The 23,388-nt window shown below is 38.2% G+C and overlaps 2 protein-coding genes across 4 annotated transcripts; both read right to left on the reverse strand.

The window, feature by feature from the left end:
- Window positions 1-31: 31 nt before the first annotated feature.
- LOC136709376 (suppressor of tumorigenicity 7 protein homolog) lies at window positions 32-18,408 on the reverse strand. Of its 3 annotated transcripts, none has more exons than XM_066684542.1 (16): window positions 18,119-18,408; window positions 13,461-13,496; window positions 10,958-11,040; window positions 10,427-10,586; window positions 9,660-9,714; window positions 8,119-8,234; window positions 7,648-7,723; window positions 6,633-6,787; window positions 4,274-4,371; window positions 4,030-4,144; window positions 3,432-3,504; window positions 2,740-2,842; window positions 2,476-2,626; window positions 1,410-1,502; window positions 992-1,131; window positions 32-795 (listed from the first exon to the last, which is right to left on the reverse strand). In XM_066684542.1, the coding sequence occupies exons 2-16, from the start codon at window positions 13,480-13,482 to the stop codon at window positions 700-702; spliced, it is 1,536 nt and encodes a 511-aa protein (XP_066540639.1). In that variant the 5' UTR covers window positions 13,483-13,496; window positions 18,119-18,408; the 3' UTR covers window positions 32-699. The 3 variants fall into 3 exon arrangements, with proteins under 3 accessions (XP_066540639.1, XP_066540638.1, XP_066540640.1); XM_066684541.1 differs by having other exon boundaries at window positions 992-1,134; XM_066684543.1 differs by lacking the exon at window positions 13,461-13,496 and having other exon boundaries at window positions 992-1,134.
- Window positions 18,409-18,515: 107 nt separating this feature from the next.
- On the reverse strand, window positions 18,516-22,927 carry LOC136709687 (ATP-sensitive inward rectifier potassium channel 1-like). Its single transcript, XM_066685113.1, has 2 exons — window positions 22,794-22,927; window positions 18,516-20,679 (listed from the first exon to the last, which is right to left on the reverse strand). Exon 2 carries the CDS (start codon window positions 20,658-20,660, stop codon window positions 19,545-19,547), a length of 1,116 nt encoding a protein of 371 aa, XP_066541210.1. The 5' UTR covers window positions 20,661-20,679; window positions 22,794-22,927; the 3' UTR covers window positions 18,516-19,544.
- Window positions 22,928-23,388: the final 461 nt, after the last annotated feature.

Consider the following 23,388-nt stretch of genomic DNA (forward strand, 5'->3'; position numbering starts at 1 on the left):
AAGACAAAATGCTTTGTCTTAAAATGGCAAAAATATTTTATTAAAATAATTTCTGGGACAACAAATCAACCCCAAAAAATGGCTATTGTGACAGGCCTATTAATCATTTTAAACTGGGGCTCAGACTGGTTCTGAGAACAGATTGAATATCGAATGTAATACTTGACCTTGGCTTTTCTTGACCTACTGCTAAACAGACATGCTTTATTGGCACTGCATTTAAGAAGATATTCTATTGTGGTTTGAAAGCAACACAGTAAACATGTGCTGCTGTCCAGCCCAAGAACATGGAAATACAAGTGTGTGAAGCCTTGTGAGATGTACATCTTCAGGTTGAATAAACCATTTTTAAACTGTGGCCTGAAGTTGAGACTGAAGCAGAGGAACAATGAGTGAAGAATCAACCCCACCCATTCAGGTGGAAGAGCTCCGTTGTAAAATCCTGCAGAACGACTGATATCCTCATATTTGTACACAGTGCCAGCCACAGAAATCACAAAGTTATTTAACGTCTTTTTTAACTTTAATAGGGCAATGTTCAGCCGTTTAGAAGAAAAAAAAATCTGAAAGGAAAATGGAAAATGACAAATAATGAGAAGTCAGCAGTTATCTTTCTCTTCCTGTAGTGACACTTTCCATTTTGCTGTGGTCTTATGGAGCTCGCAGTAAATTGGCACGGTGTGTTGAGTTCATATGTTCTCAGATTCGTGTCAGCTGGTGCCAAAGTCCAGAAGGCAGAATACTTTCTACTTTCTCCATGATGAAGTTAAGAGGCGCAAACAGGGTTCCAAGAAACTGTAGAGAGAAGAAAGGAAAAATGGTTAGAAAATGTGTGAGAGTTCTGTAAAGTTTACTGCAATGACCCTGCACATTTAGCTGCTGTGAGTTGAGACAAAGGAAGATAACCTTGAAAAAAAAAATTACCTAAAATCTGACTCAAGAAACTTTGTGTGTGTGGTGTTCTTTAAATAAATAAAATGATCAGACTCACTGCCTTGGCGAAGACTCCCATGAGCTCGGGAAACTGGTGTGTGAGGAGAGCTAGCATTGCAGTGAAAGAACAAAGGCCTGCCGTAAACAGAATGAAGAAAGGCAGCTCCTTCTTCGGGTACACAGACACTTCATGGAACACTGCTTACACACATAAGAAATGTAAGGGAGACGTTAGCTAAGACAACACAATCAAATACACTTTCCTCAATCACTGACCTAATCACATGTTGCTGTCTCATTGCTTTTAACGCACAGAACCAGGGGCATCATTAGACCCAATTGACTGGGGCACGTGCCATGAATGTAGTAAAGGAAGTGTATCCCACTATTAGCTTGGTATCAAAATGACATCCATAACCCCATAGTGGAGATAAGCCTGCCATGTTGTAGTGACTGGAGAGAGGAGAATCTCTTACTTGGTAGCAGTTCCCTGTCTGCTGTTTCTGTGCAGATTGGATATGGATAAAACAGATGTCCTTTCTCCAAAGGGTAAGGAATCATCCTAAAAGCTGAAAAACAAAGTTCATGTTCATTAGTTCTGCTTTAACAACATGTGCTGGATTGAAAATAATGGTAAAGGAACATGGTCATAATTCACAAATGAAATATTGACCTAAAGATTAAGTCAGTGGTTCCCAAAGTGAGGTGGTGGGGCAGAGCTACTGCAGAACGGGACGCAAGCAAAGAAAACGAATAGCTACTTTACAGCTGTACAGGTCATTTTTCACTTTATTTAGTTTTGTTTCATAAGAAATTTCAGTTTTGTATGATTTAGTGTTTAAAATAAATTCCAGTGGAGTCTGAAACAAAGGATGTGTACATGTTGGGGACTCTATAATATTCTCGTGTACAAAAAGGGGAACACTGCAGAAAAAGCTTTTGATATTGTATTTTAAAAGATGTATTTTCCATAAATGTCCCCAGTCCTTTGATACTGCATTTCCACTGAACAGGCCAATTTATGCTTCTGCTTTTATTTGAAGCAGAGCCTAAGCTGCATCCTGCACAAGTGCCCTAACCCTTTGGGAGCTGTTGGTGTTTGCATCGATATGCAGTTACACCACGACAACACTAGGGCTGAATGACAAATATCTACCCCCACTCTGTGTAGTAGACAATGTAGTGGTGTAGAAGTATTAGATGTATAATCTGTGAAGTGCACTATTTAGGGATAAGGGGGTTTCAGACTACAGCGTAGGGTATAGTGTAAGGTTAGTGTTGATGTAGGGCGGAGAAGCATAAATTGGCCTTAAGCTAAACCAGACCACTGCTTTGTGATGAACACTGTGCTGCAGCCAAAACTCTGTAGTCAGGCAAGTTAACAAACCAAGCCTGAACAGTAAAAACACAAAGGGTAAAGATAATTACACCATCTAGTCCAGCATATTGGCCAACTGCCAAGCTGTCTGTTTGTAAAATCCATATTCACACTTGAAGAAAATTAACACTTCAGCACCCGTGAAGCTAAGGAGAGATACTCACTGCCTTCCCACGTGCAGTGTAACAAGTTCAGCGCCCCCTCCACTCTCTTCCAGTGCTGCAGGTGAAAGAAGGCATACGCTATGGCCTCGCTGTCTCCTCTCTTTAGGATGTGTTCTGGCGGCAGTATCAAACTTTTCATCTCTAAGAGGTACTGTAGAAGGCAGTAATCACTTGTTAAAGAGAAGCACAGTGTGATAAATGCTCTAAACTCTCATTTCAGTGCTCTTATTTGATTTATATGCAGTGTTGGTGTGAGGGGATTACTTTGGGTACATGTGGGTTGAATTCTACTGCTCTGTGAATGGCTTCCACTGCATTCATCTCTGCTGTACTCAAGCCTCGCCGAGATGCTGCTTCTGGAGAAAACCTGGAAAGGTGGAAGGGGTGGATTACAGAAAGTGACAGCAAGGAATTTATGGGCAAACCACATGCACCTGTAAAAAAAATAAAAATTAAAAACAGTGGCATAGGGGAGGATTTTGAGAACATTGATCAGTCTCAGACTTTCTTTATTTTATTTTCACTTATTAATTTATTCTTTTAATTTCACAAAATGTTCGGACTGGTGAATTTGTTAAATAAACTGGCCAAGTGCATTTTTCAATCTGACCATGTGTTTCAAATTTAAGAAATTAAAATTATTATTAAAAAATTCAGAACTGAATACGAAAGGGGAAGCACTCTCTGTGTTCCTCAATGTGAAAGAAACAGTCAAAATAAACGTTTCCATTACGTTAAAAAAAAGACTCATTCCGTCTTTTAATATTTATACAAAAACTGAAATGTCTCTTTGGCTTCACAAACTGACGTTCACATTTACATCGTTATTGACCTCCTTCCACAGTGAAGCTTTGTAAAATTACTGAGGATTTTCCCAGAATGTGATATTTGTTTGAAATTAAGCAATCTATGAAACTCCATCTTGGCTTTACAAAATATAAACACAGAATACTCACTTGTCAGACACTGCCCTGGCTTTGAGAAGAGCAGCTGTGTAGCATATTGTGGCAGATTTTGGTAAGCTAATGTCTGTAGAAGAAGGAGTTTAAGTTAAGAGAAATCAAGACATGATGGCTGAGATATCCTCTGAAAAAAAATAGGACCACTTAGAATCTATCACTGATATTAGAATTTAACAGTGGCTTCCTCAGTCTTTCTCCTTCAGCCTTAAAAAAAATCTCCAATAAACCATTAAAATAAAAACAGTGATTAAGTCACATTTATTCTCTTAGAAAAAGCACTGTTCTTGACAAATAAGTGAAATAACAGGATGAATGGTGAGTGAATGAAGAAAAGAATTAATTTGTGTATGTCATTAACTGAATAATATATATATATATATATATATATATATATATATATATATATATATATATATATATATAATACAATCTTCCAGAAAAACACATAAATGACATTTACATTTACATTTATGCATTTGGCAGACGCTTTTATCCAAAGCGACTTACAAAAGAGGATCTAACAATCAAACTACAGCAGAAATTATACAACTGACATGTTATTGCAAGGACAGTTTAAAAACTGACAGCGTACCGTCGTATTTGGCGAGTACTGCTTGAACATCAGCATAGTTTTGCAGCTCTAAGAGTGACTCCAGTAGGTTCTCATGAATATTGAACATACTGAGAAGAGGGAACTCCTTCATTAACTGAAACAGAGTTATAACAGAGATAAAACAGCCACAACATACTCACTGTTATAGCTACAATAAACAAACAGAACAGGGCAACATTGCTAAATTATGATGGTAATTATAAGAATTACAAGCATTACTTACATCTCTCATCATTTTCACTGCCTCTCTCGTCCTTCCGAGCTTCCGGGAACACATAGCAAGCCTCCTCTTAATGTACACTAGAACATTAGTGTCCCTTCCTGAAAAAGACAAAGTAGAGGTGTACACAATGCTCCAGTTTAAAAATAATAATAATAATAATTATTATTATTATTATATATATATATCTATATACACACACACACTGAATCCCTTTCGACTGTTTAAATATGAACATTAAAAATCACTCAACACAAATCTATTTTAATTATTATATTAATAAATAAACTATCAAACAAGCAGGGAGGGTATCTAAGACAGAGTGAGAAAAGTGGTGGTGATAAAGCGAGATTAGTTAGCAGACTACATATCCACAGACCACAGGACAGATTTCAGTCTGCTGACTACGTCAGTGTCACTACAGCACTAAGAATGATCCACCATCCAAATCATACCTGCACTGTGGAGGTCCTGACCATGTAAGAACCGTGTGAAAAGGGGACAAGAATGTATGCAGAGAAACAGGTGGACTACAATCCATAATTGTTATTATATACATTGTTAGCCCAAGTTCACCCTGTTCTTCAATGGTCAGCACACCCACAGTGTATGATTTGGGTGGTGGATCATTCTCAGCTCTGCAGTGACACTGACATGCTGGTGGAGTGTTAATGTGTTTAGCTGGCATGAGAGGATCAGTGCTGCTGGAGTTTAAACTCCTCAGTGCCATTGCTGGACTGAGAATCATCCACCAAGGAAAAATATCCACTACATGGTGGTCCTGACCATTGACAAACATGGGGCAGGGAAACAGATGGACTACAGTCGGTAGTTGTAAAACTACAAATGTGCGCATACACAAAAAGTGGATAGTGATTGTACAACAACAATGGTTGACAAACAAACAGGTGATAGAAATGTTATGGGTGATGAGAGTATATTTACGTTTTAAATGTTTTAATTTAATAACGTTTTTAACCCCTCAGATGCCAAGCCACAGAGAGTGCTGCTATTTATTTATTTAGAAGAAAATTTGTAAAATCAGTTTGGGGTAAAGGAGTGTTAAAGATCACCTAAAAGTAAAACTGACTGCTTCCAAAAGTGAATTCCTTTTTGTGTTCCTAAGTTAATTAAAATTTTAATGAACTCTCTTTTCTCACCATATGCTGGGATCAGACTTCAAGATACAAGTCACTTTGTCAGTTAATATTAGCGCCATAAATTTGTGCTGTATTTCGGTCGTGAGACTGGCTAAACTACATGTTTTATGCCAACCAATCATCATTTGGCTTCTTGTGCGAGTTAATATGCCATCATAAAGGCAGGTCTAGATGTCAATCATGGCTACAGAAGTGCTGTGTGTGATTCTGGCGGTATTGTTCTGAAAACAATAATTAGGCCCTGTTCCTGTGTGTCACAAAGACGACAGTAACAGCCGTCTGTCCTTCAAAGAGAACTTAAGGTAATGTGTGAACATGGCAACAAAATTACATTAATGTAGACCGGTTCATTACATTTGAAGGTGAATGTCTCTCATGGAAAACAATCCTCCTTTCCTCAGCTTGGTTGTTCCTCCACACAGCTTTCTCTTCCCCATCTTTACAGAGAGCGTTCTGTCCTCCTATTGATCAATGTCAAGGAATATGTCGCAGGAGAGTAGGCGGAAAAATACAAATAATGCTGACATGTTGGACTTTTTCAGGTGTTGTTGGGTGTCCCAGATGTCACGTTGCTGTTCTTTACACAGCACATTTCTCCTTCCAGACGCTCATATTTGGGTCAGAGGCTGGAAATTTGTCGGATTTAACAAAATTGTGCTAAATATGTGCAGCCTGATCCCAGTAATTGTCGCTGACAGATTTAATTCAGTCAGTCAGTAGTGTGTGTGCCTGATTTCTATTAAACACTTTCACAATCCATGCTCCAAAATGTCACTGATTAACATTTTGTACTTTTCCATTGTTTACTGTTTCATTGTGATGTAGAGAAAATATTACTTATTCAATTTCTGGTGAATAAAATGGCAATGAAATATAATCTTTTTTGCTTTGCTCAATTACATCGGAATGGTGTGTATGAGTTCTTTGACTAGTGCCAGGTGAAGCCTGTTTTTTGCAGTTGCTGACAGATCGAAGAGTGTAGACAATTAAAAATGTACATGTATGTTCTCAACAAATGTGATCCAGATCAAATGACTCCTCAAGGTGATGAGCATGAAGCAGGAGGGGGTTCAGCTCAACATTCAGGGTCAGGGAAGTCACTTGTCAAATGCGGCGGAGCTGGTCCTCTGAAACCCAGTCTTGCTCCAAATGTATATGTAGGTGTGTGCATGTGTTTGTTTGTGTGCTTGTGATCTACTTACTGTGTTGAGCTTCATATTGTGAGCCATGGTGCTGCAGCTGCTGGCTGCGGCGGTAACAGCTTTCCCCCACTTTCAGTGCCTGTTTGAAGAGCTTTTCTGCCTCCACAATGGTGGTAGCCTCCTCCTCAGCTAGAAGGATGTACGCTGTAGCACAGCTGTAACACAGTTAAAATAATGAGGTTTGTTGCTTAAACGTTTAAATGTTTGTGATTAAACAGTGGCTGTGTAACATCCAGACTAACCCCATTCTTATTTTAAAACCATGGGCAATAATACAGTACATGTTACAAAGTTCCTCAACACCAAATTGGGGAAAGTGTGTGTTCATAAGCCTTGCTTTGTGCACAGGAAGATAGTCATTCAGGAACTGGAAAAGGCCTTCTGTTGCTACAAAGGTAAAGGCCTTTCATTGTCTAAAATGTCTAGCTGTGGTCTTAAAATGAATCTTCACAGGAACTAGCCCTATGTCCAATAAACATTCCCAAACCATAATCACTCATCCACAACATTTACTGTAAACACTATGCTTTCACCACTGGAGTATCCAGTGCTCCAAAACCCACTGGAAGTGTTATTCACGCCACTTCAGCTAATGTGATTAACTGCAACTCTTTTTTGATGCTTAAGTATAGATTTTCATATTTAAAAGTGCATTTAGTTATAGACTGAAGAGCGGAACAAATTGGGGGGGGGGGGGGGGGTTATAGGAAACTGAGGACTGCTTTTGGAAATGGATTTTAAACTCATGTTTTTTTTAATCACTAGACAATAAAGTTTCCATTTCCATTCAGTACTTATGACTGGACTAAATCAAATCCTGAGATTTAAGACATAAAAGTAAGGTAAGAGATAAAAAAGTAAGAATAAATGAAGTTGTCATATATAAATCATCAGGCTTTGAAGTCCCAAGAACATTTTAAAACAAATATAAATTCAAAGTGTACAGAGCAATGGGTCCAATGGCTGTAAAGGCTCAGGTGTGTGCATGTGGGGTATGTAGTGAGAATGCGCTCACTCCTCAAGCTCCAGAGCTTCATGGGCAGCAGAGATTCGTGCCTGGGGATTCCTTTCTCTCCAGGCTTTCTGCATTACTAGCAAAACACACAAAGACACCAATAATATTACACTAAATATTACAATCAAACAAATATTTAAAATTTGCGTTTTTGTCCAGTCACATCCAAATAAATTTAGTAGGTCATCGGCCAAAACTATGACACCTGTCATCTTTTATATCAACTGTTGAAGAACAGCTGGAAGTTGTGAACCAGTGAAGTCTCTGCTAAAGTCCTTATTTAAAAAACAGAAATGCCATACTTTTTCAGGTTTCAGTTTAATATTTAGGTTAGTTTTATCTAATTATCCAGTGGTAATGCTCCATTTCTCATCTTACTTGGTCTGCTTGAATTTCCTGGAAACTGGAGTGTTTCAAAATATTTTGACAAGTAGCATCTGTTTAAATTATCTGAGTGCTTTGAATCCCTACTAGCATCAGCAGGGCGGATGTGGTCTGAGTCGCAGGTAAAGAAGGTCTGATGGTCCTGTGCTGAAAGATTCATGTCATAGTACGTCAGAGGCTCTCTACCTGTAACCCAGGTGTATCTGAAAATAGACAACAGCAGCAATTAGAAACAATCTCATAAAAAAATGTCATTCAGAAACTGAGAAGATTCCCCTTCAGAAAGAAGCATACAGTGCAGTTTGTAGTTTTTGTGATAAATTGGTGAGAAATATAATATCTTAAAGTATCTTTTGGTTTGATGGAAGATTTAAGCCGTTAATATAATCTTGTATTGTTTTCTGTATTTTTTTGGTTTTGATTTTGTGCTAGGAATGTATATATGTGTTCATGGGAATATGGTGTAATCAGATTGCACAACACACACAAATCCTACGTCTCACTGCTTCTTTCCTTGTGCTTTTACTGTGGTGTCCAAGCCTCGTAGTATTATTCTAAAGAAACGTTCAGTGATTTACAAGCAGCTGCTAAACAGGTATTCATGGAGTCATGCAATGGCACCCATCGCTGAGGATTTGAGGAGGGTTTATAACCTATATAATAAGGTTTATTAAAAAGTGTAGATGCCCAAGTAAGATAATGTTCATCTTTATAATACATGTGCTTTTAGATATTTGTGCATTCCTCTTGTAGATTGATTTACAAACACTGCTGCTGTTCCACTAAATTAAGCAGCTAACGGATATTATTATTATTATTGCTATATAGTAAAAGAATCATGTAAAATATAAACTGTAAAAAAAAAAAAAACATTTTCCGTTCCATCTTAAATGGTAGAACGTTACATGTTAAAAATTATTTCTCAAGCAAAGTCAAATTATGAACAATGAGTTAGCCACTGAAATAGGGAGGGGTCTGGACTGTTTTGGGACTGCTTGGAGGTTAATATAGGGTTGTTAGGCAGTGAAATAAAAATCACATATCTGCTGTGTTCAATTACCCATCTCCAGTAATATCACAATATGAATATGAGGAGCTACACAGGGCTAGGGTACATAGGCCAAGAACCATTTTGGAACCTGCATGTTGTTTGAGTATGTAGTGTTTCTATGGACCTGATTAATGAGGCACACATTCCCACAGTTAGAGCTCACCACAAAAGCACTTGAATTTGGATTATATGTATTATATATATATAAAATATACCATGCTCATAATAAACTAATGCCCTATGTTTCTTGATGTAATGTACATTTATTACATTTTTTTTTTACTTTGGATGTTTGTTCTGTTTGTGTTATTTGGCAACCTACAGAAGTGGAGAAACTTGGCAGGAGCCTAGCTAAAATATTTGATTCTAAAAATTTCACTCAGCAACTCTAGTGACCAGAACCCCTTACAGACTGTTAAACTTCAGTGAGAACATTTGTTCAACTCTTGCATCTGTGCAAGAAATGTTCTGTGGAAAACAGTGCAAGGTACAGAAGTTCTTTGTCTATTTGCTGTTTATGTTTGTGATGTCTGTCAGGGAACAATATACTGAAACTTAATAAGAAAGAAAAACTCACCGGTTATATTCTGCCCCCCGGAATAAATTAAGTGGATTTCTCCATACTTTACATTCTACAGAGAGAGAGAGAGAGAGAGAGCAGAAGAAACATTTCAGAAACATTAAGAACAATTTCAACATTCATTTTAACTTCAGGAAAATAGTTATAGGAATACAGCCGGCAAAATCACTGGGTTGCAGCTCAAATGAGGGGTTTCTCATGTTCATTCACACGGTTACAGTAAACCACTAACTGTGCTCCTCCACACTCTGCACACATCAGCGATTTATATCCAACACAAAACTTTACAGAAATGTCAGAAATTGTCAAGAAAGTGAGGAAACAATAGAAGAGCAGAGCACAACGTCAGCCACTCGAGAAGCAGCACCCACGTGAGTGAGGGAGTGAGAGAGCAGCAGCATTGCTGTGTCTGATCCACTCGTACCAGCGAAACACACTAACCCACCACAGCCATGTCAGTGTCACAGCAGCCCTGAGAATGATCCACCACTCAAATCATACCTGCTCTTTGAGGGTCCTGACCATTGAAGAACAATGTGAAATGGGGATGAATGTATGCAAAGAAACAGGTGGACTACAGTCTACAATTGTAGTCTATTACAAAGTGCTCCTGTATGGTCAATGGACAATGAGTGTCAATACAAAATAGGTGTTCCTAATCCAGTGATCATTCCATGTATTTAACCTTACTGCCAGTGGTGAGGGGAAAAAAAACCCCAAAAAACGATCAGACGTAGTACAAACTAAAACAATCATCAATTTACCTGATACACTCTGTCGGCTGGAGTCTGCATCTCCATTTGTGGTGTTTGTGTTGTTTGGAGAGCTGTTATCCACGCCCCCCAGCAGAGGACGCAGGTGACTGACAGACACTTGCTCAATGAAGGAAGTGCCATACTTCCTGAAGTACCACCACTCAAATATCTGTAGAAAAAAATAGACACTTTAAAGTTATTCGTAACAATCAAGCAAACACACAGAAAATGATGAGCTAATAAAATGTCTCATGTCTCAAGTCTGTCCTTCTTCAAAGAGGAATAGAACACCTGCTGCATGCAGGTCCAACTTTAGCAGCACTAATGAGGCCAAAGTAAAGTTTTTTTATGTGAATGATATGCAGTGCGAATAAACAATGCTGTTTTATGATCACTTGCAACAAGCCAAAACATTTCCTCACTGGGCTGGGGTACACTTGTTTTGTTTAAAATGTGCAATACATAAGATCTGGTGACTTAAAGATTTAACACCATGAGTTTTACTTTTATACACAAAAAAAAACATCTAATATAACTTACCAGAATAAGTCCTGAAATCAAGGAAGAGGTTCCAGTCAAAGCCACATAAAATTTTGGGGTTAAAGTGTTCAGGAACATGCTTACTGTGAACAAACAGACACAGGACTCAGGTTAGAAACACACGAGTAATACACCTGGTGGAAGAAATGCCAATTTGGTGTTTTCAGCAATGGTCCCATTAAATTTTACATGGAATTGTGGAGTGATTTAACACATTGTTTTTGTGGTGTTTTTCTGTCAAAAATGCATTTAGACCAGATCACAAATGCAGGCAAAGGCACAAGTGGCGCAAGAGTGCCAGGATTTATCCGTTAGATTCAGCGTGAAATTCAGGTGAAAAACAACACATACATAACGAATGTTAGTTAGTTAAACAAGACATGCTGTGGTCTCCCAAATCAAAGTAGTACCCAAAATTATTAATTTTCTTGTTATCTTTATAGAAAATCAAAATTGTATTCACTCAGAACAGGAAATGAACTTTTTACTGTGAGAAAAAAGGAAATTAATTTAAGGATTTAAGAAGAAACTTGCTTAGAAACAGCTCTGTCCAGCACAGATCTTCAGATAGACACCTGACACTAAAGTGATTACAGTTTAAAATATCCCAAAACAATGACCGTATTTAAAGCATCTCTACACAACACTTATATACATATACTATACTATTTTAAAAAGGGATTTTATTATTTTTATTTATTTATTTTCTACACATATAATTTATTTATTTTATTAGATTTTACTTTCTTTATTGATAATTTATTAAAGGGTAATGCTTAATTTTCTCACTTGTTCATGACATAATTTTCAACAGAAAATATATCATGCTTAAATTATGACCACACAATGTTGACTAATCCAGAAAGTCCTGATCATGTTTGATCAAATTCAGTTTGTATTTTTAGACCTGGTTCGATGGCAAAACTCTACATTTGTGAAAGTGAGGTGATGTTAAAGTTATGTGAAGAACCTCTGCTCTAAAAGATTTAAACCTATGACGAGTATTTGTGGTTGTTGCAGGAATAAATGCCATTTTGCTTTTTACAGAGGACACCACATGCAACAGTTGGACCATCCTAAACATTTTAACAGCTCTGTGTCTGTTTGGGAAAATGTCATATGATGCTGAAACAAAGAGTGATTTGAGCACAACTTCAGCTTTAGTTGTTGAAAACAAGCATGCCAACACATCAGTCCCTAATTTACATGTCATTTGCAACAGACACACTCTGACTTACCATCATAATTTAAAACATGCCCTGATTTATGAAGATATTTGAGGCTGCCAAGAAAAACAATAGCAGTCTGCAGCTGCTGAGCCAATGGTTGTATTTATTGTTTGGTTTATGCACCCATGCTCCACCCTGCCATAAGACAGGGCTTAAACTGATTTATAATATTAACATTGCAATGAAAGTTCATGCTAAGGAGTAAACAAAAGTTCAAGTGTTGTAGCTTTGATCCCAGATGGGGCGCTGTGCAGATCACCTTCATAAACATTGAGTGTTTGAGTATTACATTAGTAAACATTGTGGATCCTGGGCTTGCTAAGCTGTGTTTTCTGTTTTAAAAGGTAGTTATTTATTCTATCAGCAGTATAACAGGTTTCAGTAGAATATATATTTAATATAACCTTTGTTTATATTAGTGTACATGTATGAAAAAATATTAATATTATTAGTAATAATTATAATAAAGTAATAGTAGTAATAACAAGTCTTATATTTTTTATTTGTACAGTTAGTTAAAAATATTGATTAATTTCCTAAATAAATAAAGCATTTTATAAGTTATTCAGTTAATGTTTTCAAATTCACACACACTACCAGTGTGTTTCATTAAACATAAACATTAAAGATGAAATTGTAGAATAACAAAATAATTTGAACCCTACACAACTTAGATGAAGAAGACTATATTTGGAAACTGCTAATGTTAGCCATACACTATTTCATATATATTTTAATTTACATATCTATGGGATTTCTTCGGAATGAATTTACTCCTATTGTTTATGTATTTATTCATATGTTGTTCCAGGTTTTCAAACTGTCACTGAACATTTCCTCCATCTGCCCCCAGTAAAAACATTTGGACACCACTACTCCAAAATATTTCTTCTGCAGCCAAGGTATGCAAAGCAAAATATGATCATTCCCAGCTAATGGCATGCTCAGAACGCTGGGAAACCATGGCAGGAACAAGAAAAGAACAAAACGACACAAGAGAAGAAACAGCACAAACTGGAGTGAGGAAAAGACAAGGTGAAAAAAGGGAATGCAAGAAATGAATTCTCCATAAATTATTGGGCATGTAGACAAAATGGTTGACTCCAGAAGCTGGCCTTGAAACACATCAAAAGGAGCCATGAGAAGCAGTGACACGAAACAGACGGAACGAACACATAGGGATAAAAAGCACAAAGGGGACCATAACCCTTTCACAAAGGACAGGGAGACACAGGCAGCTGGTGCAGAAGAGGCTGGAGGATGGGTGTACTTACGTGAGGATTCTGTGCCAAACATGGCTGGGCTGGGTGCTGCGATGGAGAAAGAGAGACAGAAAGGGAGGGGGGGAGGGAGAGAGAGAGGGAGAGAGAGAGAGAGAGAGAGAGAGAGAGAGAGGGAAGGGAATGATGAGCAGGCAGCTACTCAGCAGGGGTCATCAATGCACACAATGCAGCCGGCCAGCACAATGCCAGCCAGACGCTGCGCTCCTGCAGCCAAACAGCTCTTCTGCTCATCCTCAGGGGCATCAGAGCTTTACACAGCTGTGCCCCTAACTCCGGTGGTTTCAGAACATCCAAACACACAGCACACACTCAACATCCACCAGCACTTCTGTACTGTTCAGGTCCAGGGCTAGTAGCGTTTTAGCCGTTCTCTTCCCTCCAGCATTATGTCACATCTCTTCTCTTGAATTGTTTACGTCTCTCATTCCTACTCTCCTCCTCCCACACTTCCCTTCGCAGACAAAAACACGAAGCTGCTGAGGTTTAAAGCAGAAAGGGACACAGCAGTTGGCAGGGCTGAGGCTGCTAGCTGGTGAGACAATGGCTATACAAACGCTAGGTGACGTCAAGACCCTACGAAGAACTGCCACACTGCTATTTAGGGGAGACTGAGGGGAGGGTGGGTTTGGGGGAGGAGTGAGAACAGCCCAATCTTAGAGGATTTTGGATCATATACTTATTGCATATATACCAACCCACACATTACAGATTAAAGTCAAAAATATCACCTTCCCGTTTCTTACATTCTCCTTTTCACACTGCACTCCTCATTCACAGCCTCTGAGCTATGCCTCAAATTAACTCTACTCATTAAAGCCACATTTCATTCATTTTACCTGCATGACTCATTTTATATTTACATATTAATAACTAAACTGAAAATTCAGCCTTATTTACCATCTATTTCTCAAATGGGAACCTCTGTAGTGTACAGTTTTAGATTAAAATGCTTTTGAAAAGCAAACACCAGGCGCTGTTACTTAAAATCTCAATACTGACCTGTAATCCTCCAATAAACTGAAAGAAAAAGTACTGATTACTGCTCATGTGTTCTTTCAGTTCCTTGTTCCTCATTATTTCCTGACCCTCAGGTCGTTATTTCCCCTTCTGAACACACCACTCTGTGGAACATGCATCCCCATCCTCCCCCATTTCAGAACTCCTCCAAGGTCCTGACACAGGCCTGTTAATCCCACAGGGCCTGAAAGAGGAGAGTGGAGGAGGGCCCTCTCCACCCATTCCCTCCACCCACTCCAAACTACAAACTATAGCTGCACAGGAACAAACAGAGACCAGGGCACTTATTAAACCCATGTCCTGTCTCACACTGGACATTAAAAAAAATGCAGACACCATCCCAAGACACTGCTCTCTGAGAACGACCTCAACTGCAGTTTGCGTGGAACTTGAGTGGAAACATCTCTCAGGATTTCATGCAAATTACCACCTGACCATAAAGATGGCTTTTGTCAGGAGTGGCTTTTATTATGGGGATTTTTTTCAAATTCAAACCCCCGTTTCAAGAAAAGTTGGGACACTGGGCAAAATGTAAATAAAACAGCATGCAATGATGTGCAAATTATTTAAACACTATATTTAACTAAGAATAATACAAAGGCAGTATTTCAAATGTTAAAACTGAGACTTTTTTTTATATTTGTCTATTTTTAATTTTACAGCAGCAAGACATTCCAAAAAAGTTGGGTCAGGGTGTACCCCTGTGTTTCACCATCTCTTCTTTAACAATACTCTGTAAGCATTTGGGAACTGAAGAGACCAGTCGCAGTAGGTTTGAAAGGGAAGTACTTTCGCAATGCTGCTCGATATAGGATTTCAGTTGCTCAACAGCTCAGGTTTTCGTTAGTGTTTTTCATTTCACAATGCACTTACTATATTCAGTGGGTGACAGGTCTGGACTTTTTTACATTTTTTATTTTACATTACTTTTGTAGTCCATGCACAATGTGGATTTGCCTAGACGTAGTGAAATAAACCAGGCCCTCTCCAAAAAAAGATGCTGTCTGGATGGCATCATGTTGCTCCAAAACATGTGTAAATATTGTTCAGCATTAACGTTGCCTTTGGAAGTCACTAATGCATCCTCGGGCCATCATGTATTCAAACAAAACAACTTTTGGTTTCAACATTTTCTGTATTGTGTTTGTACTATTTTTTATTAAATATAGGATTTAAACGATGTGCACATTCTTGCATACTGTTTATATATACATTTTTTTCCAGTGTTCCAACAGTTCTAGAAATGAGATATGTATATTCACTGATCAAATACAAACAGAACTTCCCAAGCTCTAACCCTTCCAGCTGTCTCTTAGCACCCTCCTGAAACTCTTTCCACCACCATGTAGTTCTATTGTTTTATTTATTTTTGAAACAAGCAGAAAGTCTTGTTCAGTTTTAACTAATGGATTAATCTGCAGAGTCCCCCCTCCATGGAACATACCAATGCTGCTGAGCAGCTCTTCACCAGCGGAAACTAAACCGCACCCACAAGGGGGAGGTAGAGGCTGGTATTTAACCTCAGTGAACCTCAATCATGAAACGCAAGCAGACCATTTAGTACTTAAATAATTCTTGAAACACATCTGATATAAATGCCTGCAGTCATTAAGATTCTCCTAGGATTGAAATTATATTTTTCAAATACAAAAAATTATGTTTTCAAACTTTTGTACACCTGCTTCTCATATTTAAATGCCAAACTTTAAATAAACAAATATTTTTATTAAACACATCAGTTACCTTCTGCTTTTTAAAACTGAATTCTCATCCACACCATTGTTCCATGTTGTTTTTAATTCATTTTCTACACAGCTGATATAAAATAATATAGAAAATAATACACCTGGTGTTATTTAGCATATCCTCCTTTATTAATGTAAACTAAAGTATCCAGCTACAAACACAATACCCTCCACTAATATTGTATCTGAGTAAACAATGGGAAAACAGGCCATAAATTTCATTGTTTATTTCTATTTGAATTTCAGTCATTGGGGGAAAAAAAAAAAAAAAAAAAAAAAAAAAACCCTTATAATTACATTCTCCCCCTAACCTTTTAGAACTAAAGAGTGAAATCTAACTGCAGGAAGGTCTCATTTATTTATATTACGTTTGTTTTTTAGCCCTCAACCTACCTGGCTGCACACTAATATAAATAATAATAATAATATTAAAATTCTAAAAATAATATTAATAACAACTGTAATAATAATAATGGTCATAAATGTTGTATAAAATTGTTTGCTATTAACAATATTTATTTAACAACAAGATTAACTGCTAATAGAATATATTTTAAGCATGTTTAAATCTTTGCTTAACTTTAAAGTGATTTAACATTTTAAAGAATTTTTTTAGTTCACACATTTTACATTTGTGATTTTATATTTCTTTTTTTTTGTATACATTTAATTTATATAAATTTTCTATATAAAACTTTTCATGTTAAAAAACAAATGCCATAAACTGGAAGTTTTCTGGATTAAAATTATCACGCACACACTTCCATTAACAGCACCACACACACACAGAGTAGCTGCAAAACAAGGTAATAGCAAAATATTTTTGCTTGTGTTTATTTTAGGACTGAACTACAAAACCCATGATTCGATGAGACGCCGCTTCGGGTGATACTTGGTAGTGACGTCATAAAGGCGACACAATTTGTAGTCCGTTTAGAGATGCTGTTGGGACGCTTGGCTTTCTGGCTTTATTGTCATTATGACCGCATCCTGCGGGTTAACGCGATGAATTATTAAATCACAGCATTAACAGTGTACTTTAGTCCACTGTGAGGGCGAGTCCCGCAGCTGTGGACTGACCTCCAGCCTCAGACCCCGAGCCTGCGTCGACCCTCTCACCGCTGCCGCGGTCGGGCCAGCACACCCCTGAACCCCACCGCCCTGAACAATTTGCACCGGTCCCCTCGGACACCAGACCACCCAGAACCGAATTCAGGAGAGACTATTTAATTCAGCTCTTCCGACTAGAAACCGCGTTCTCCTACGCAGTCAGGACAGACAACGAGATCAGTTAGAAAAGCAGATGAGAGAGAAAATATCCAATTTTATTTCAGTTTCATTAATAAAGCAGGTCCTGGTGAGCCCCAATAAAACGAGCTTTCGAACTTTGCAGAAATTCTATGATTAAATGTAATAATAAAGACCACTGGGAGCCAAGGCTGAGACTTAACTTTACAGCTCGAACACAGATAGAGGAACGGGCATTTCCAGCTCTTTTTTTTACATTTTATTTTATTTTTTCTTTCTCTCTACTAAAACCAACGTCCCGGAATTCCGGGTTACTTAATTAAAATATAACGGATTAATTCCCGGATCAGTGCGAGCGGACACCAACACTGACCGCCGTGTGGTAGCCGGTCTCTGACTTACAGTTAACTGCGCGGACCCGTTAGTGTTAGCCCACTGTTTACAAACAGCCAACATTGGAAACAGGTTCCATCAAACCTACACCGGGGTAAGTGATAAATTCGCGCTCAGTGGAGAGAGTGGCGTAGTGCACCAGAGGGGAGGTCACGCTGCGCCGTGGACGGTCGGGTCGGAAGCTAGGTGGCTAGCGGTGAAGTTTTCACACTAGTTTAAACGTAGCCCTCACTGTTCAGTCCTTACCTGTAAGCAGGTGTCAGAGGGTCTAGAATCTTCTCCCAGAACCTGTGCTTGAAACAGCAGAACACCGAAGCACGCCTGTCCGGAGTAAGGCCCCTGGAAGCCGGAGCATGGCCGGAGAAGTCCGCTGTCCACTAGGCCACGGCCCCGCTCCACACGGCGCTCTATTCCCCGAGCTCCGACACAGCGCACCGCGGGAATCAGCGCCGCACCGCTGTCATTTAAACTTAAAATAAAATTCTATATATTATTTAAAATCTTTATAAATTTCTTCGCTGCTTCTCATATTTAGACGTGTGGACGCTTCGGTTGCAGCATGCCATACTAAACAAACCCTACAACATCATTTTTATTTATTTATTTATTTATATAATGATTTAATATTTAATTGTGTTGGAACCTGACTGGTAAAACAGTAACAATAAGAAAAGAGCAGTAAAGACTTTGCATTTTTAAATAAACACTTCCAAGGTTTACATGATAATTGTATTAACTATAAATAAAATCTTAAGTTCAGAGTCTTAACCACCCACTTCTGGTACAGCACACTACAGTAGATGAAGAGTATGGTGGCCCGTAAATGCAAAAAACACGCTTAAAAAAATAATAATAAACTGGTGAACGTCACAGGCTTGTTGCTGATTGGCTGATGCACTTTCTGTAGTGATGACATTCTTTTGGGCACAATAATTGCTGTAGGGGCACTCACTGTTACCCTGCTGGGAAACTGATAGGAATCGTCCTCTTCAGGCAAAAGTTTAAGTCATAGGTTACATAGACATAGACGTATTAAATGAAACATAATAGAAACAGAATTATTACATAATTCCAAAGATTTCAGTAAACAGCGCATTTTACTCCCTTTGAAAAATAGTGAAACTCAGTAAAAGGCAAAGCATGTCAAACTAATATCAAATTTAAAACTGAAAACCACACAGCTTTGTGTTGTGAACTTTGTGATGAAGTGTGTATTACATTTTTATCACTAACCAGTTTTACGGCATCAGAGACATGCACATAACAGAATATTCATTTATTATTTCTGTTCACCCCTTTGTTTCCTGTCTTTCTCTTAAACAAAAAGATTACAATGGATATCACAGCACTGTCTTATATCAGAATATTTATCAATCCCACTTTCATAATTCTATCATTTAATGATGATTTTAACTGAACATTCACCAAACATGCTTAAATCATGGAACTCAGATCCAGTGAAACCCGACCCCTGGTGAACACATGAAGAATTCTGTCCTTGGAGTGCTTTCGCAATTTAGGACCTAAATGTTACTAAAAACAAAAGTTCCAAACAGCTACTGGATCTCAAATATCACCTCTTGGCTAACATGTATATTTATTATATCTATAGCCATTCTTGATCCACGTACTAAAGCAGGTGTACACTTTACTGCAAGTCCGATACTAGACTTCACATTGTAGTAGTGACCTGGTTGTTAAAGTCAGTCATGTCAAAGGCCTGGTTGTCGATGCCGTTACTGTGGCTGTGGTGGCTGAGGCCGTTGTATAAGCAGTAGGCGCAGTGAGCCGTGGGTACTGGCTCCACTCTGGCGAAGTTGGAGAAATCGACTCGATATTTGCCTTCTTTGCTGCGGGAAATGATTGGGAGGAACTTGTAGCCCCACTTGATCTCCTGAGGGATGTAAGACGTCCTGACTTGGCAGGAGGAGCTTGTGGACTCATCAGTGCCATCCAGAAACACCACCAGCTCGAATTCGTCCTGAAGCAGCGTGTCCGCAGCCAACTTAAAAAGCGGGCTTGCCTTGTCAATGACGTGATAGAGGGTCAGTGGGCAGACGAAGAAGAGATTGTCTTTCCCTGCATCCACTATGAAATCCACGTTTACTTGGTCCAGGATGACGGTGTCTCCTTCAGGCGTGACTGTCGTCCGAAGCAGCTTCCCATAGACCTGACTGCCAATCAGCAAAGTTTTACGCAGGTTAGCCACTCGTATCTGCAAACAGAGGACGCCGTTTTTGGGACAGATTACAGCCATTTTGCTGAAGGTGATGGTCTTGGCTCTTCTTCTAGGCAAGGCAATTTTAGCCATGATCAGCCCACACCAGAAGCAGCTGATGAGTAACCCAATAATGGACTGAATGATAATGAGAGCCACCGCCCCAGGGCAGTATGGACTGAGGACTCTCAGACCATAACCAATGGTCATCTGCGTTTCCAGTGAGTAGAGGAAGGCTGTTGTGAGGCCAAAGACATTATATATGCATGGTTTGTGGTCTGGAGGTGGGTTTTGCCACCAAATGTCCCCATTACTATGAGCAATCCAGTACCAGATAAGACCGAAGATAAACCAGCTGAGAGTGAAGGAGGCCACGAAAAAGAGAAGGATGTAGCGCCAGCGGATCTCTACAAACGTGGTCCACAAATCTACGATGTAAGCCAAGCGACTGCTGTATCTCACGTTGCCAAATTCAATGTTACAGTGTCCATCTTTGGTGACGAGACGATTTTTGCAAACACGCCTTTTGGCCAGGTAGTCTCTGAAGAGCTGCCGCAAGGAGTGTGTCATCTTCAAAACGCCTGTAATGCTAAACAGAGAAAGAATAAAGAGTAGAGTCATGAAGAATATGTCAGAAGTATTCACTGAATTCACATATTTAACATAAGAACACCCATATCCCTTTTTTATCATGATAGAACTAATTTAAGTTCAAATTCTTATTCACACAAGCATCCTGGGGGCATTTACAAGAACTGTGAAGATTAGCAGGTAGTATAACTGAGAATAGCCTCTTATTCATCATGTTCTAACAGTCACACCCATTTCTTAATTAACACATAATGAGACTCAGTTTTTATTTTATCAAACAGATCCAGCAGCAGCTTCCTCTCATGTTTCCTTCTTCCAGTTCCATTCTGCAGCAGAAGAACCATTTTCCACAAAGTCCTAGGTGTACTTGAGTGATTGTACCTTCCCGCTACATGAGGCTGTCACCATCTTTATATCTTATCTGCTTTCCTCTGTAGTCTGACTTCTCTTATCTGTTCTTATCAGGTGGAAATTATTACAATGTGTGATGCATCAATCCTGATTTAGTGTAAGATTTAACCCTTCCAGAAACAGGGAAACCTGCAGTGGAGCCCAATGCACTGGGCTTCTGCTGTGAATAGAAATTAAATTGGCCCTTTTGAATTAATATGACTGTGATAACATTAACCTTGCTGTGTAGTGTCTGTATTTAAGCAGAATAGATTTAGCATTGATTACGTTTCATATGGTGCTACATTATGTCATGCACACCACCAGTATGTTAAAATAATAAAGCCATGGATTTTGCAGCTTATACAATAAACTTGCTATATATATATATATATAAAAAATGGTTTATTTGCTAAAAACAAAATAATGCCAAATAATTCTAGTGAGTGTGATATTCTGTGTGTGAATGTGTTGGTTAAACTTTCTCCAAATCTCTCCTCATGGCAGTCCGTATTATTTGATGTTATCATCCAATACCTAGTTTTACTGGTTAATATATAATGGTTTTAAATGTGTGCTATTGATTTAACAAATTCATGCAATCAAGGAGATTCTGAACAAAACATTCCTCTTTAAACTCACTCATACCTACTACTTTATAGAAACAAAATCTTACATTTCTTATTTGTTTTATATTATTATTATTTTTGGTACTTACTGTAATTATATATAACTTTATCCAAGCACCACACTTACTGAGAAGGCATTAGTTTAAATATATATAATTATGTTAGGTGAAAGATGAAAAAGTATTGAAAAAGGATTCCTCTGCTTTTACAGATTTGTCTTCCAGGTAGATTTATCCTAAGACTAAACCTTTGTCTCATAACTTCTATAAGTTGGGAATGATGTGTCAAAGCAGTGCTGTACATTGCATCTATAATACAAAACATTTTTACTTCATAAAGCATATCAACTCTCAAATATATATATATTATTTTTTTTAACAATTCCTCTATAGAAACGCGTTTTTCTATGTATTATCTACACCCCTACCAAAGATGTCCTGATCCCTGTTTATTTTTTTATCAGAGCAGGTTTAGTTCATTGAAGTGTAAAGTTACCATTGCATCAGTTGTTCCTACAAATTTACACAGTGTTATAATCACTTTCATACTCTGAGGTGGGTGTCCTCTATCCATAATCCAATGAAAAATATATTCAAGATGAAACACTGACTTAAATAAAATACAATCAAACGTAGACTTTAAAGTGAAAAACCTGAATGAATATTTCACAACAACTGGGTAGTTTTAAAACATTACTATTTAAATCTGTCCTTTGTATTTACAATAAAAATTATAAAACGCATTTTATATTTAAAGTTTCTTTCTTTATATTAAAAAAAATAATGAATTTAAGAGTAAACAAGATGACTTAAAATTCAATTAAATTCAACTTTAATTGAACAAATATGAGATTAATAAAAATTTACTTGTTGTTTATCTCTTTGTTTGTTAGTTTTTTTATTTCCTGCTGTAAAAATATCTTTTCATTACATCATGATCTGAACCCATGGCCAAAGTGAGCCATCTGTCTGGTCTCAGAGGGAAGGAGTGTATGAAAAATCAGTGCTCTTAGGGAAGAGATAAACCACTGGAGAGTGAGGAGTCATTCAGTGTAAATGTGAGAAAAGCAGAATGAAATGACCAGGGAACTTACCTGCTATAGCAGATCTCTTGAGATAACCCAGAAGAATTCTACAGTATATAAAGGCTGACCATCGCTGCTGTTCATTCCTCCTCGTTCTCTCTCAGTCTGTCTGAGGCTTTTGTATGGCCAGATCATTAAGGCAGGACCAAGTCTGTTTAATGTTTACCTGTAGACAAAAATCATGTGGGTATATATATATTGGCCCTGCTATTTCAAAGCATATTTTAAGAAGCCAACATGTAGTTTCGTTCAGTGGTGAACACAGCAGCAGTCTCAAGAACATTTTCCTTTCTACAAAGACCATTCAAAAATTTTTCACAACACTTTTTCAACTGGATTTGCTCTAACTCTTCCTACTTCTATGTGGCTGAGAGCAGTCCAGTCCCCACTACACAGGATGTGTCTTTTTGTCACCTAACACACCCTCAGGATAAACGAAGTGAGATGTGAGGAATAGATTCCCTCTGTATGAATGAAGGGTTGTCTGTCTCCCACTGAAGTGTGCGACTGGAGCATGACGATGGAGACTGGAGAGGAGAATGGAGAGGTGTGGGATGTCCATCCCACTGGTTTTCTGTTCAGTCTAACTTACACTGTACTGTAA

The sequence above is a fragment of the Hoplias malabaricus genome, chromosome 11, assembly GCF_029633855.1.
Source record: "Hoplias malabaricus isolate fHopMal1 chromosome 11, fHopMal1.hap1, whole genome shotgun sequence".
Taxonomy (NCBI): domain Eukaryota; kingdom Metazoa; phylum Chordata; class Actinopteri; order Characiformes; family Erythrinidae; genus Hoplias; species Hoplias malabaricus.